The sequence below is a fragment of the Trichomonas vaginalis genome, chromosome V (genome assembly GCF_026262505.1).
Source record: "Trichomonas vaginalis G3 chromosome V, whole genome shotgun sequence".
Taxonomy (NCBI): domain Eukaryota; phylum Parabasalia; order Trichomonadida; family Trichomonadidae; genus Trichomonas; species Trichomonas vaginalis.
The window spans coordinates 7566616-7580345 of record NC_067207.1 but is presented as its reverse complement, the minus strand read 5'-3'; the positions used below and the strand labels follow the sequence as shown (position 1 = coordinate 7580345).

Genomic DNA, 13730 nt, shown 5'->3' with positions numbered 1-13730 from the left:
CACAGAACTAGATGAAGATTTGGAACAGCCGAAAAATCTTGACCCTCAACAAGAGTATGAGGAGAATATGGAATCTTTCCAAGAGTCTAAGAAAAATTCGGCTGACATAGTAGAAGGATATCGAAAAATGTTCACCGACATACAAAAGACTCCAACATCAGATGAAAATATTCAGCATAGAGTGGAAGTACTGAAAGAAAATGTACGCAAATACAATAATCCTTTTTACTTACGACCATATAACGTTCAATCTTTGGCTGAACTCGGTGAAAATAAAAGGTTAAATTTCAACAAAACATATAGAAATGAAACATTGTTTAAAGTTCATTCAGAACCTAACCAATATGGAAACAAACCTACTTTTGTTTCTGCAGACTATGGAACTACAATGAAGTGGGGTCATAAAGCTAATCCGGATAGGTGGTTCATAAACTTACAACCTCAATTCCAAGAAGTTGTAGACGCAATGGAAGTGAATGGTGAACCAGATATAACGGGTATTTTCAGCGCGGCTTTAATGCCATTGAAAGATATGAAAGATGCAGATATTTTGGACCAGTATGAAATGAACATGGCTGAGGGAAATATAACACCTGACGTTCTAGAACATTTATCTCAAAGAACTACACAGAACCATAGAGATGGTATATTTGGTGAAGAGTTTAGAAAGAAAGTTAGGGAGAGAGACGGAAGAGAACCTATTGTACATGACCTTGCAAACGAAAGTTTGCAAAATGCCATAAAAACTTACTTTGCAGACAATGAAATGAGAAGGGATGAATATTTAAGAAAACTCAAATGGACAGTACCAAATGAAATGTTAGTATTGAAAAACATGTTCCTTGACAAAATAAAACCAACTACAGAAATAAATGACGCAAGACTGAAACGTTGGGTAAAAGCTTTCCCATTCACAAAAGATATTATTGGTTACATGGAAAGAAAACCAGAATGGCTACAAAAACATATATTTGGAAACGAGCTTATTCCATATGGACAAGCTCTGTTTGAAGAGCTTGAACCGGAAACTCAGGAAAGAGTCATGCAAACAATAAGCGACGACTCAAATACAAACTATGACAAAATCTTTCTAGGATATAGGTTACCTGAGATGGGCGACCAGAGCCCAAAGGCAAAAAGGACATGGGAAATTTACAACATACTAGGTGAACATGAGGCAAAGATGCAACAACTTGAAGCAGAGGGCAAGTTACCAAAAGCGACACCAAAGAAGAAGAGAAGAGTAGAACAAAGTGAAAGTAGTGAAGAAGTAACTTCATCTAGTGAAAGTAGTGCAATGAAGGAAAAAGAAGAGTTAAAAACTCAGTTAAAAACTCAGTCAGGAAGAAAGTAAAGCTTGGTCCGAGTGGGTTCTATTATGACATATAAATCCAACTATTCTATATTTTTACCCATATGAAATGTATGCCGCTCAGAATATAACGCCAACAGTTTTGGATGCCATGAACGGAAATGTTTCCGAATGGTATAACGAATGCGACAATGCCATTAGAAGGTCAGAAATAGTTCCTGGAACTTACGAATATACAACTGCTGTTTCTTATGGAAACGTAGGTGAGTTTGGAGAAGGTTCTTCAACAACAGTAGATATTGCTTGCGACAGGTTTCATATTATTTATATTGACAACTCATTCTTATACGTGGAACAAGACATTGAAATAAAACCTTCTGCCAAGTTGTCTGACAAGAAAGGTTGCAATGGAATTTTCTATGTCGGATACCAGACGGATGCAACTCCTGCTAATGCGCCAAATAAACCCATTTCTTATAGGGTAAAAAATGACGAATCCGAACAAGGACCCCTATGTTTCTAAAGCGACAAAGAAAGCACTCATGATAAAAATCTTTAGTTCAACACCAAATGCTTGGTTTATGGATATCTTGGAAAACATTCCGAGGTATAGAGAAGATGGACCACCATACTGGTTAATATTTGTTGGTCAAAATACAAGATACTGTGAAGCCATACCATTACAGTCCAAAGCTATTTTAGATATCTTAGCAGCTTTGACAATATTCGTTGACAAATACCATCCAACAAAACTGACATCTGACTGTGAAAGTTCTTTCAAATCAGATGATGTAAAAAAACTATCTGCGTTCAAAAAATGTAAACCAATATTTCATTGTCGACCAAAACCATTCTGCTCTTGGTGTCATTGACGGTTGTATAAAAATGTTAAGAGACTTAAACCAACCACAAGGTGGTGAAGCAAATGAAATGTCATATGACGACAAATATAGACACTTCTCCCAGGCAAAGATGAGACAAGTTTTAAATATTTACAATAGCCGTAAACAAAAAGGTTTGGGAAACCATTCCCCGAAGAAATGAAAAACAACCCTGACTTAGAGAAAGACTATATATTTAATAATTTAGTCAAAAGAGACAAACAAGAAAGAATGCCGGGCTTCAAACTTCAGAAAGGTGACAAAGTAAAAATAGAAATACCTAAACGCGACCCATATGAAAATACTATTGACTATGACAACAATGGGAACCCGACAGGTACTCACATTCGTGTTCGTAAAAATAGAAGAAAGTATACAAGAGAATATTATGAAGTTTTAGGCAAACATGGCAAAATGTACACACTGCAAGCAGAAGATAAAACTACTATTGTCAGACCTCGTTTCAAACTTGTCAAAGTTCAAGGTGGTATACTTTCAAAGACAGTTCCTAACAAATATAAGACAACTCCTGACGAATATGCTAAAGAAGTTGAAAATGACGACTAAGCAATTCTATACCATGCGTAAACTGTCATGTAAGGTGGCATGTAGTCTTTACTTTGTCCCGTTGTTTGCGTATATCCTGAAACGCGATGTGTATGGTTTCCTCCTCCCTCAGTGTTACTCCAGAAACAATTTTATAGCAAACTTAACGTTGTCTTTAACATCATATCCTTTACCTTTTGTCATTGCTGACCAATCCCAATATCTATGCTTATGCCAACCTGCTTGAGATGTACTTAAATCTATGTAGTGACTGTGTGCAGGTAAATTTTCACCTGAAATCGTTTTACTTCCACCTGTTTCCTTTGAAGAGTTTGCACAATACAAAAACCTGTCGACTATTTGAGTCCAAGTTCCAAAACCAAGTACTACTTCTGGTCTGGTAGAGTTCATTGACGTATAAATAGAGCCTATAGGATATAATGTTTGAAGTATTTCTGTCTTTAATGTTTGAAGCTCTGTTTTGTCTGCTTTCTTGTCATATAAATCTTGAGCAGTGAATTTAATATTATATTCATCCTTCATGACATAAACATCTTTACATCTAATGTTTCTCATCGTCGTTATGTCGTCATCCGATGTTAAACCTTGTGGAAAGTTAGGAGGTTTCCAATATAATGCATCCCCACCAGTTTCTTCAACCGTTCCTTCAATACTTTCTATAGCAACAGTTGTAAAACTTGTATGTGTATGGTTCTTATCTGCTTTCTTTTCAAGGCTAACGTTTAAGTCTGTTATTTCAGAAGATGTATGTGTATGTCCAACGGCACTTTTCCTGTTTAAGGTTTCTTGTAAGTTTGTAATATTTGCAATGGTATGTGTATGTCCAACGGCACTTTTCCTGTTTAAGGTTTCTTGTAAGTTTGTAATATTTGCAATGGTATGTGTATGTCCAACGGCACTTTTACTGTTTAAGGTTTCTTGTAAGTTTGTAATATTTGCAATGGTATGTATATGAGTCTTTTTAGAATATTCGTTTTCAGCTCTTGTCACTTCACTTGACATTTTATTGTCAACATATGTTTTGTCTGCTAGTTCAGGATGAGTATGTTCTTTTGTTGCATAAGCTTTGTCAGCTCTTTCTTCTTCTTTTGCTATTGCATCGTCTACATATGTTTTGTCTGCTTTGTTGTCAACATCTGCTTTCAAAAGAAGTTCATTTATAGGTTTCTCGTTTAAAGTTCCTTTTGTTGGATTTATACAGACAGTATGGTTCTTATTGTCTTGAAATAGAAACTCATCTGTCATTGGGTTTAATGTCAGTTTTAAATTTCCTTCTTTCAATGACTCAGATATCTTAGAATAGTTTGAAAAGTTTGTTGTGTTCTTATTTAGAGCTTGTATAATGAGTTGTCGGTTGTGTTGTATTTCTCTCATAGACGCTGTTTCATTTGACATTTTTATTCTAGATAAAATATGCTTTCAATAGAAAAAGAAAATTCAAGAGTTGCTACAACTAAACCATTAGATGAACTTTTTACGAATGTCGGTCAAAAGTTTGAGACAGAGACCGTAAAGCATGAAGGCTATCGTTTTGACTACCCGTTAAGATGGTTAAGAGACCCATCCGTCACAAAAGCTATTGGCTTTCGTAGAATGAAGTTCATTTCAGAAGCCATACATGGTTTCCCATTTACGGTCGGTTTTGAAGTTCGATACTATAACAAAGAAAAACGTATGTATGAGAAATTTGAACAGGGAAAACTTTTACAAGTTAGTTTGCTTGTAAACTTAGAAACAACTCTTCAAGCTTTTCAAGAAAAAATAAACGACATCTATATCGAATATGCAAACCAGTATAACATTGACGAGGGAGAGTACCATCTCGATATTATTTATGACAGGAAAAATGCAACTGTTAAAATCAATAGAATAGAAGACCTTGGAGAAAACGTTTATATTTCTACAAAATATAACAACTTGGCATGGTATAGATTTATGAGGATGTTAAATCAGCCTGCAGAATATCCAGTACACCCGGACTTTTATGAAGTCGAAAACCCTAATGGAACATATGAAAATGTTTTCGACTCAGATGCTATTATAGTTCATGCTTCATTTTCTGGTGCACAAAACTCTTTTTATGCTTGGCAAATGACTTTTACGAAAAACCTACAAAGCTATATGAACCACCAAGTGGAAGTATTTCAGACTTTCAAGTATGGTTTACAACAGATGGAAGAAAGAGAATAATTCCATTATACCATGCGTTTTACTTAGAACTTAGTTTCATATACAACTACTATCGAACGGTAAAAATATAATTTTTTAATACGGTTGAGGTGTTGGATTTGGTTGCCAACTAGACTGTGGTGCAGGTTCAGGCTGTTGTATAACAGGAGCTTGTTCTTCTGGTTCAGGGTCTTTAGGTATAATACCAACAAACTGACCTACTCTTTTACCAATATTTTTGACTCCGTTCCAAATTCCTCTTCCTACGGTTTTTATTCCATTCCATATACCTCTTCCAACTCTTCTGAAGAAGTTTCCAATACTACTGAAGAAACCCATTTTACTATATGTAAAAATCTAATGTCCACCTAGTCTCTTACGTTTCCTGTTGAGTTCCATAGCATTCTTTAACTGGAGCTCATACATTCTGTTTCTCCCTCTGGTAGAAAACATATTCTGGGTCAACTCCTGTGTTCGCGTCATCTGCATAAAGTTGTTTATATCCCACTTCAGGGTTTGTATAAAACTCTTTCCATCTCATATTTGCATACCATGGTGGCAAACCTAACACAGCGTCATTTGACATGGCAGTTTGCATTTGTACATCTGTTGGCACTTGACCATAGTTTGCCATTGCAGTTTGTATTCTAACTTCATTTGGAATATTCTCTGGGTTTGGTTGTCCAGGTTGCTGTGCATTCGCTAAGTTCTGTGCGTCCATTTAATATTAGATAAAAATATCTCTTACGAGTACATATGCTGAACATTTGCAGGCATTGGTTCATCTTTATATTCTCTGTACTTTTCTGCCACGTCAAATAAATAAATGTCACAATGGAAAAAACTTAAAACAAGTAATCCTATTTCAAACCACATTTACTTACTAGTAAAATTTCTTTGTTATGACACTTTCTCCAGTTTATAGGACCTCTCTCATATTCTATCTTGTCATATATAAACTCATAGTCATGTATGTCCTCTAACCATCTCATAACGGTTTCCAAACCACTTTTATCGGATGTAAAGTAAAAGCATGGATGGTTATGTATAACGTCTAAAGTTTCTAAAGAGTCTCTCAAAGTCCAGTCTACTTGGTATTGAAAATCCCATGTGTTATAGAACGGCGGGTCCACTATAAAGAAAACATTTTCCTTGTCTTTATATTTTTCATACAACTCTGTCCAATGACATCTCACAAACTCTATACCCTCAATATATTTTTCTATGTCCTCTTTGAAAACATTTGTATAGTTAAGATATAAAACTTTTGACATAAGTGTTTCAATGTCATGAACTCTTATAGCACCACTATATAATAGTCTAGCAGATATACTATCCCAATCTATATATTCTGCTTTTTTCAAAACCTCTCTCACAATATTTTTCTTATCTAATGGTATACTTTCCATCTTACCTATAGGTATCTTTTCTTTTAACTCTTTCAATATATTGTTTGTGTCTGGAATATGTTTGAGACGGTCCATATAGTTGTCGAAGTCATTGCATATAATCTTTGAGTCTGGGAATATTGTATGACATAAATGGGATATATAGAATCTTCCACCGAACAAATCTACAAATGTTAGACCATTCGGTAGTTTCTTAAGTTCTCTCAATATAATATCTTTACATCTACTCTTATTTCCAAAGAAGGGTAACGGTGGTTTTGTAAAATTCATTTATATATAATAATAATAATGTTTTTACCCGAAAAGTGACAGAAAAGTGACAAAACATGAAAACATATATAATTTGTGAAAAGTGACATATTATATAATGTTTTCGACCCAGAAGACTAACAATTTTCCGAATAAAAACTTCATTTATACTAAACATCTTCAGGGCTAGAGGGCGCAACGCGCCTGGAAGCCCCACTACCTTTTTTTTGTTAAGGAGTGTAATAGTCAAGATATTAGATAACTAAGTGTATGAAGTTGTCATCTATGTTGATAACAGCGGAAAATTAAAAATAATTATTAAATCATAACTTTTTGTCTCATGAAAACCATAAAAAAGTATAAAACTAAAGGTTTTTGCATGTGAACTATAGAAAGCTTTAGATTCATAAAAACTAGATTTTTTTTTGATATTTTGATTTTTGAGGTATACTTTTAAAAGTGGATTTAAAGCACTGATGAAAAAACATTAACTTCTGTCGTTATGATTATTGATTTAGACAATAATGATTTTAATCTTTGATTATCAAAACACTAAAGTCATCTTTTTAACATTTGCTTGGTAGCATTAACTCAAGTCTAAAGTACTATTTTATGTGGCACTCTTAGAATTTTTGTATTCATTGTACACGCTGAAATAGTACCATTAAAGATATGACGAACTTTACAAAAAACAGTTAGGATACTATAAATCTAACTGCCAATTTATACACTTTCGGCTAAGGAGAAACATAATAAATTTGACGCTTTTCTTAGCAAGGAAGCCATATTTTTGATTTGATATCATTTTTTAATACAAATTTATATGTGTTAATGCGGGGGTAAACGATAAGCGCAATTACTTTTAGCAAACATACTTTGAAAACCAATATGCTATAATTTTATATTATAATTTGAATAAAAATTGTAAATTGTTAGTTCTTGATGCAGCATTCAAAGATAATAACAAGATAGAACGATTTTCAAAAAGGAATGTTTGATTTTATCATTGAATTAAAATAAAATTCTAATAGTAATATATATGTCTGTGTTATAATGAAATTGATGGTATACGTTAGCACCAAATTACATATGCTAGTAAATACAAGCCACATAAATAACATTTTAGTATGTCTGCAACCTTTTTTTTTGAATCATGAGTAAGTAAGAATATTTTTGTAACAAAATGATATCATGTATCGAAAGAACATACTTTATTGTTGTATCCTCTACTTTTCCAAAGATTATTGTATCTCAAATCTTAATTCTTTAGATGGTAAACAAAAACATTCATGCAAGAGACATTCCAAGGAGCATATTACACTGTAGAATCTTGAAAAAGTTGGAACTAATTAATTCACTCCAGAGGAGCAATGTTGTATGCATTCAATTTTAAAATAAAAAAAAACTATATATTATCGAACTTAATACTTTGGGTTTTCATATCTATATACTTCTTCCAATGAACTAATTTCCAAACAAAGCTCTTGAAAAATCTTTAAATATAAGATGACTTTTGCTTATATTTTTTGATTTCTCGATAGCAATGCTAGGATATTACAATATTTCCATGTATTTTACTAGGTTGTAACTAGTTGGCATAAGAGTACATATATAGAATCGCTCCGACTATATAATATAATGTTTATTTAATATTACTGTTTATTTTACAGCTAAAGCTTAAACTTATAGTGTATTTATTTTTTAACTGTCTGAATAATGGCAGATTATTTTAATATTTAACATTGATATTGAAATATGAAATAATGCATTTTTCCTTTTTAGCTAGAACACTTGTTTGGGCAATATTTTTCTTTTTTAAACACCAAAATCACATATTTCTCTTATATATATCTATTTTTAAATTATTTTGTTGATATTTTGACAATTTGAGTTAAATATCGATTTAATTCTATTTTTATGGGTAAAATATATATGTATATATCATATTTCATTATTGGTTTGTTAATGCAATTCAATTCTTGGATCCTTGAGTTTTCATTTGAAAGTTCAACTACAAATAAACCTTTCACTGAATATAGGTACTAAAATTTCATTCTAGAATAGCCATTCTTATGGTTTTATCAATATAAAACAACATTATATTTTTTATATATTCTACTTGCTAATTACTTTTCTAGTTTCAAGATAAAGTTACTTAATCTCCGATAAGATGCATGAGATGTGAATTGGAGATATCGAGCATGCATATTTCCGAATATACTACTATATTATGTACTATTGTGGAAAGAAATTAAACTTTGTAAACTGAATGAATTTCATATAATGGTTGTCTGGCAGCTATGATTTCTCTTTTCGTATTTATTTTTCCCGAAAATCATTCAAGAATTAGGGGGCATTAACAACAATGATAAAAATGGCATTTTTCTTAATTTTTTTTGGAAAAAAATACATTTCATATTTATTTGTTCTTAATATAAATTAATAATATTAATTTACCTTACAAATGAGTTATGTAAAGTATTCAAATTTTAACTACAATTTTTATGCAGTCGAGCAACAGCAGATGCGCTTTTGCTTGATTTTTATTATCACCAGTGCCGTCTATAGTAAATAGTTTATAAATAGAACAACTGCACTCTTAATTATCACCAAAATAAATCAAAGATTTTAAAAATTGATTGTAATTATAGTTAGATTAACCATCATCACTTGCAAACTGAACTAATTTACTACTTCTCCAATTAACACTCATGAACAATGTTTTTTTAAAAAATATAATTTTTTATTCTAAATTTTACATTAACATGTCATTTATTATGATCTCATAAAACATATCCATATATTATAGTTACAGTAATATTAAAATTTCAAATTTTGAATTAATTTGGTTATATTATGACCATTAAGCCAAGATCCCAACTTCTCTATGCTATCTATGAATTTCAACTCTATATGTAACTAACACGTTATAAGTTTTGTTTATAAATATAAGGTGCATTTCAGTAAATTACTCTTTTATAATAGTTCTTTTATTACAGCTATAAAATCTATACTAAATCTATATGTTTTTATACTAAATTTATTAATTGTAATACTAATTTTAATTGTTGCTGATCATATGCTAAATTTTATATGAAATCCTTAATTAGAAACTTGAGTTGAATATATATTATATGAAACAATCGGTGTTTAAAACAAAATACAGCTTGATTTATATAGTAATTTATGCTTTACATGTATTTTATATAAATTTTTATTGAATTCAAATATTCAATAGTTTTTTTATGCTAGATTAGTTGTATTTATTTAAATATATTATATTGGCAACCTTTCTTTCCCCTGTCCTAATAAACGCATTTTGTAAAAAAAATATAGTGCATCAGTTTCGAACTAGCGTCCCCGGTACCCAATAGTAAGGGGTAATAACCATTCGACTATTTGCCACGTAAAGCATCGCCGGATTTTTTTGTATTTACTTTACTTTTACCACTCCCCATGTAATTTCTGGGGAAAACGATAATTCATTTTTTTTATGGATGAATAGATCGTTTTCCTAGAAAGGACCTCATATCTCTGGCTAAAAAGAGTGTCAGATCCTAAATAGATTATTGATCTAGTGTACAAATCCAATAAAAAGCCTATTTTTTGGCTTTTTTGGTGCTCATTTTTTCGAAGATCTACATGAATATGGAGAAACCATCGGATTTTTTTGGTTAACCCACATCTTCATGTAGTCTGGACTATCTTTCCTCGAAGGACCTCTTTACGGGTGTAAAAACTCATAAAGTTCTCAAAAGATTCATTCTCGATCTCCATGCTGAAAGAATTTACAATAAAAAAGAGATCTACGCATCAAACTACAGCCATAAATGAACTGAACCCCTAAAGCTCAGCTCTTAGTTTATCAAAAACGTCGAAATCCTTCTCATTGCAATCAAATTTTCTCAATAACTCATAAGAAAAATCGAATTTTGATTAAGCCGATGTTATAGGTATCACAAATACTACAAACTTGAGCAATATCGAAATTGCCAGCAAAAGTTTGAAATTGCATTGCTCATATTTGTTTTGTAAACTAAAAATCTGCTTATATTATTCATTAATTTTTTATATATTATTCATATACTTTAATAAAAACAATACTATTTCACCTTAAAAATGAATTTCATAAGTCAATATTATTTTTTTGAAAATGTATCAATTTTCGATTAAAACAACATGAGAATAAAATTTACGCAAAATTATTTTAAAAAATGGTTTTAAAAATTTACAATTGATTAAGAATAAGATTGCAAGAAGTTTTGAAGTTTAATTTTAAGAAAAAAAATTCGGATATTATTCATGGATCTAAGTAATCTGATATTTGAGTATCGGCACTATGCATAAAACATATATTTATAGTTTTTTTTGGATTTTTATGATTTTAAATATATTCAAATTTGGCAATCCAATAGATTTTTAAAAAATAGGTAAATAAAAATAGATTACATATGCAGCAGATTTAGAACATGAAACAAATCTTATAGTGACCCAAAAAAAAAATTCATGATCCAAAAAGAAAAAAATTAGCTAAATGGGAATCAAACCTTGGCATAACGAATCATTATGTAGGATGTTTCCACTACACCGGCAGTTCGAAAAATACCCTTGGTGGTTCTATTTAATAGCTACTCCCAACGATAGGCGGTGTCCCCAGCTTTCGAGAGGTGGTAAAAGTAAAGCAAATCTGGGTACTATATTATGTACTATTGTGGAAAGAAATTAAACTTTGTAAACTGAATGAATTTCATATAATGGTTGTCTGGCAGCTATGATTTCTCTTTTCGTATTTATTTTTCCCGAAAATCATTCAAGAATTAGGGGGCATTAACAACAATGATAAAAATGGCATTTTTCTTAATTTTTTTTTTGGAATAAGGGTTTCGTTTTGCGAAAAAAACGTACAATACGTAATTTCGCTAAAAAAACATTTAGCTAGCAATTTCGACCTTTGACTCCACTCAAGACGTCACTTTTTTAATTTTGCGGTATCATATTTTTGGAAAATCTTTATGAATATTATATAAAAAGTCTCTTTAATATCTATATTTCATATTTTTATCGATTTTTAAAGTTTTTGCGAAAAGTATTCAATTATTTTTGCTATTTGGTCGGGTAAATGTCAGATTTGCGACATTTTCTGATATGATATTCAGATTCTACGTTGATAATAATGCTTATAGAACCCTCTTGCTATTGTGTCAAAATTGCGAAACCGATAGCAAAAATATCTCGCAATATCAAAATTGAGATATTGAGTGAATTATGCATTATAGAGATTAAAAATCTGATTTGTGAAAACATCTCATCAGTTTCTAGCTAATTCAAAAATCTTTACTATCTTATTCGATTAAAATGAAAAGGGAATAGTTTCATTATGCTTTAAATGACAGCCTTATAATATAATCATAGTTTTCGCTCAATATGCAGCATTTTTTTTTCGAAATCTATGGTCAATGTCCTAAATACTGATTGCTTTGCATTCATATCTCTTACATTTTCTATACCCACATCACTATTCATTGCTATTCCTATCTTTTTCATTTTTGTTTGTTTCTCATAATTTCTCAAAAAACATGATAACTTGATATTTGTAAATATCATACTTTATAACGTAAATAAGAACTTGACCTATTAAGAAAAGCAGTAATGAAAAGAAAATCTGAAATTCATAAAAATTACAAGTTTCTGATGACAATTAGCTTAATTAAACCAGGTACAAGATTATATAATTGTATTTTCTATCCAATTATCCATATAATATCTTATCCAGAAAAAATAACTTGATCAATACCAAATGATTTTTTAACTAGTAAATAAAGTATTTTCTTTACACACACATTGTATATCATGGTTTTTTTTTTGGTTTCGCAAAACATCCAAAAACAAATATGCTATAAAAGTGACAATTTTAGCAAAACGAAACCCTTATTTGGAAAAAAATACATTTCATATTTATTTGTTCTTAATATAAATTAATAATATTAATTTACCTTACAAATGAGTTATGTAAAGTATTCAAATTTTAACTACAATTTTTATGCAGTCGAGCAACAGCAGATGCGCTTTTGCTTGATTTTTATTATCACCAGTGCCGTCTATAGTAAATAGTTTATAAATAGAACAACTGCACTCTTAATTATCCAAAATAAATCAAAGATTTTAAAATTGATTGTAATTATAGTTAGATTAACCATCATCACTTGCAAACTGAACTAATTTACTACTTCTCCAATTAACACTCATGAACAATGTTTTTTTAAAAAAATATAATTTTTTATTCTAAATTTTACATTAACATGTCATTTATTATGATCTCATAAACATATCCATATATTATAGTTACAGTAATATTAAAATTTCAAATTTTGAATTAATTTGGTTATATTATGACCATTAAGCCAAGATCCCAACTTCTCTATGTCTATCTATGAATTTCAACTCTATATGTAACTAACACGTTATAAGTTTTGTTTATAAATATAAGGTGCATTTCAGTAAATTATCTTTTATAATAGTTCTTTTATTCAGCTATAAAATCTATACTAAATCTATATGTTTTATACTAAATTTATTAATTGTAATACTAATTTTAATTGTTGCTGATCATATGCTAAATTTTATATGAAATCCTTATTAGAAACTTGAGTTGAATATATTATATTATGAAACAATCGGTGTTTAAAACAAAATACAGCTTGATTTATATAGTAATTTATGCTTTACATGTATTTTATATAAATTTTTATTGAATTCAAATATTCAATAGTTTTTTTATGCTAGATTAGTTGTATTTATTTAAATATATTATATTGGCAACCTTTCTTTCCCCTGTCCTAATAAATGCATTTTGTAAAAAATATAGTGCTTCAGTTTCGAACTAGCGTCCCCGGTACCCAATAGTAAGGGGTAATAACCATTCGACCATTTGCCACGTAAAGCATCGCCGGATTTTTTTGTATTTAATCACTCCCAAAACACTGTTTTGGCTTATTGGAAGCATATCAGACATAATCGCCATAATCAAAAAATCTATATACCCAATAAGTAATAAATTTGTCGATATAGATTTCCATAAATTAGTTTTTAGTCTGATCTTAAAAATAATTTTAATTTTATAAAAAATCAACATTTAAATAGTAA

At 30.4% G+C, this 13730-nt stretch overlaps 5 protein-coding genes and 2 pseudogenes across 7 annotated transcripts, besides 1 other annotated feature; 4 read left to right on the top strand and 3 right to left on the bottom strand.

Moving 5' to 3' along the window:
• Positions 1-8284: part of a mobile genetic element that runs on past the window's edge.
• On the top strand, positions 128-1127 carry TVAGG3_0295510 (protein of unknown function, DUF4106 family; the record flags this gene model as incomplete). Its single annotated transcript, XM_051229274.1, has 1 exon — positions 128-1127. A coding segment is annotated over one exon (1000 nt), but the record flags the coding sequence as incomplete, so codon positions are not given.
• On the top strand, positions 1422-1835 carry TVAGG3_0295500 (uncharacterized protein; the record flags this gene model as incomplete). Its single annotated transcript, XM_051229273.1, has 1 exon — positions 1422-1835. The coding sequence occupies one exon, from the start codon at positions 1422-1424 to the stop codon at positions 1833-1835; it is 414 nt and encodes a 137-aa protein (XP_051099003.1).
• Positions 1894-2445, top strand: TVAGG3_0295490 (annotated as a pseudogene). Its single transcript has one exon. A coding segment is annotated over exon 1 (552 nt).
• Positions 2757-3282, bottom strand: TVAGG3_0295480 (annotated as a pseudogene). Its single transcript has one exon. A coding segment is annotated over exon 1 (526 nt).
• On the bottom strand, positions 3626-4155 carry TVAGG3_0295470 (phage tail repeat-like family; the record flags this gene model as incomplete). The annotated part of the gene is made up of 1 exon (XM_051229272.1): positions 3626-4155. A coding segment is annotated over one exon (530 nt), but the record flags the coding sequence as incomplete, so codon positions are not given.
• On the top strand, positions 4174-4650 carry TVAGG3_0295460 (uncharacterized protein; the record flags this gene model as incomplete). Its single annotated transcript, XM_051229271.1, has 1 exon — positions 4174-4650. A coding segment is annotated over one exon (477 nt), but the record flags the coding sequence as incomplete, so codon positions are not given.
• On the bottom strand, positions 5026-5268 carry TVAGG3_0295450 (serine threonine-protein phosphatase family; the record flags this gene model as incomplete). The annotated part of the gene is made up of 1 exon (XM_051229270.1): positions 5026-5268. The coding sequence occupies one exon, from the start codon at positions 5266-5268 to the stop codon at positions 5026-5028; it is 243 nt and encodes an 80-aa protein (XP_051099000.1).
• Positions 8285-13730: the final 5446 nt, after the last annotated feature.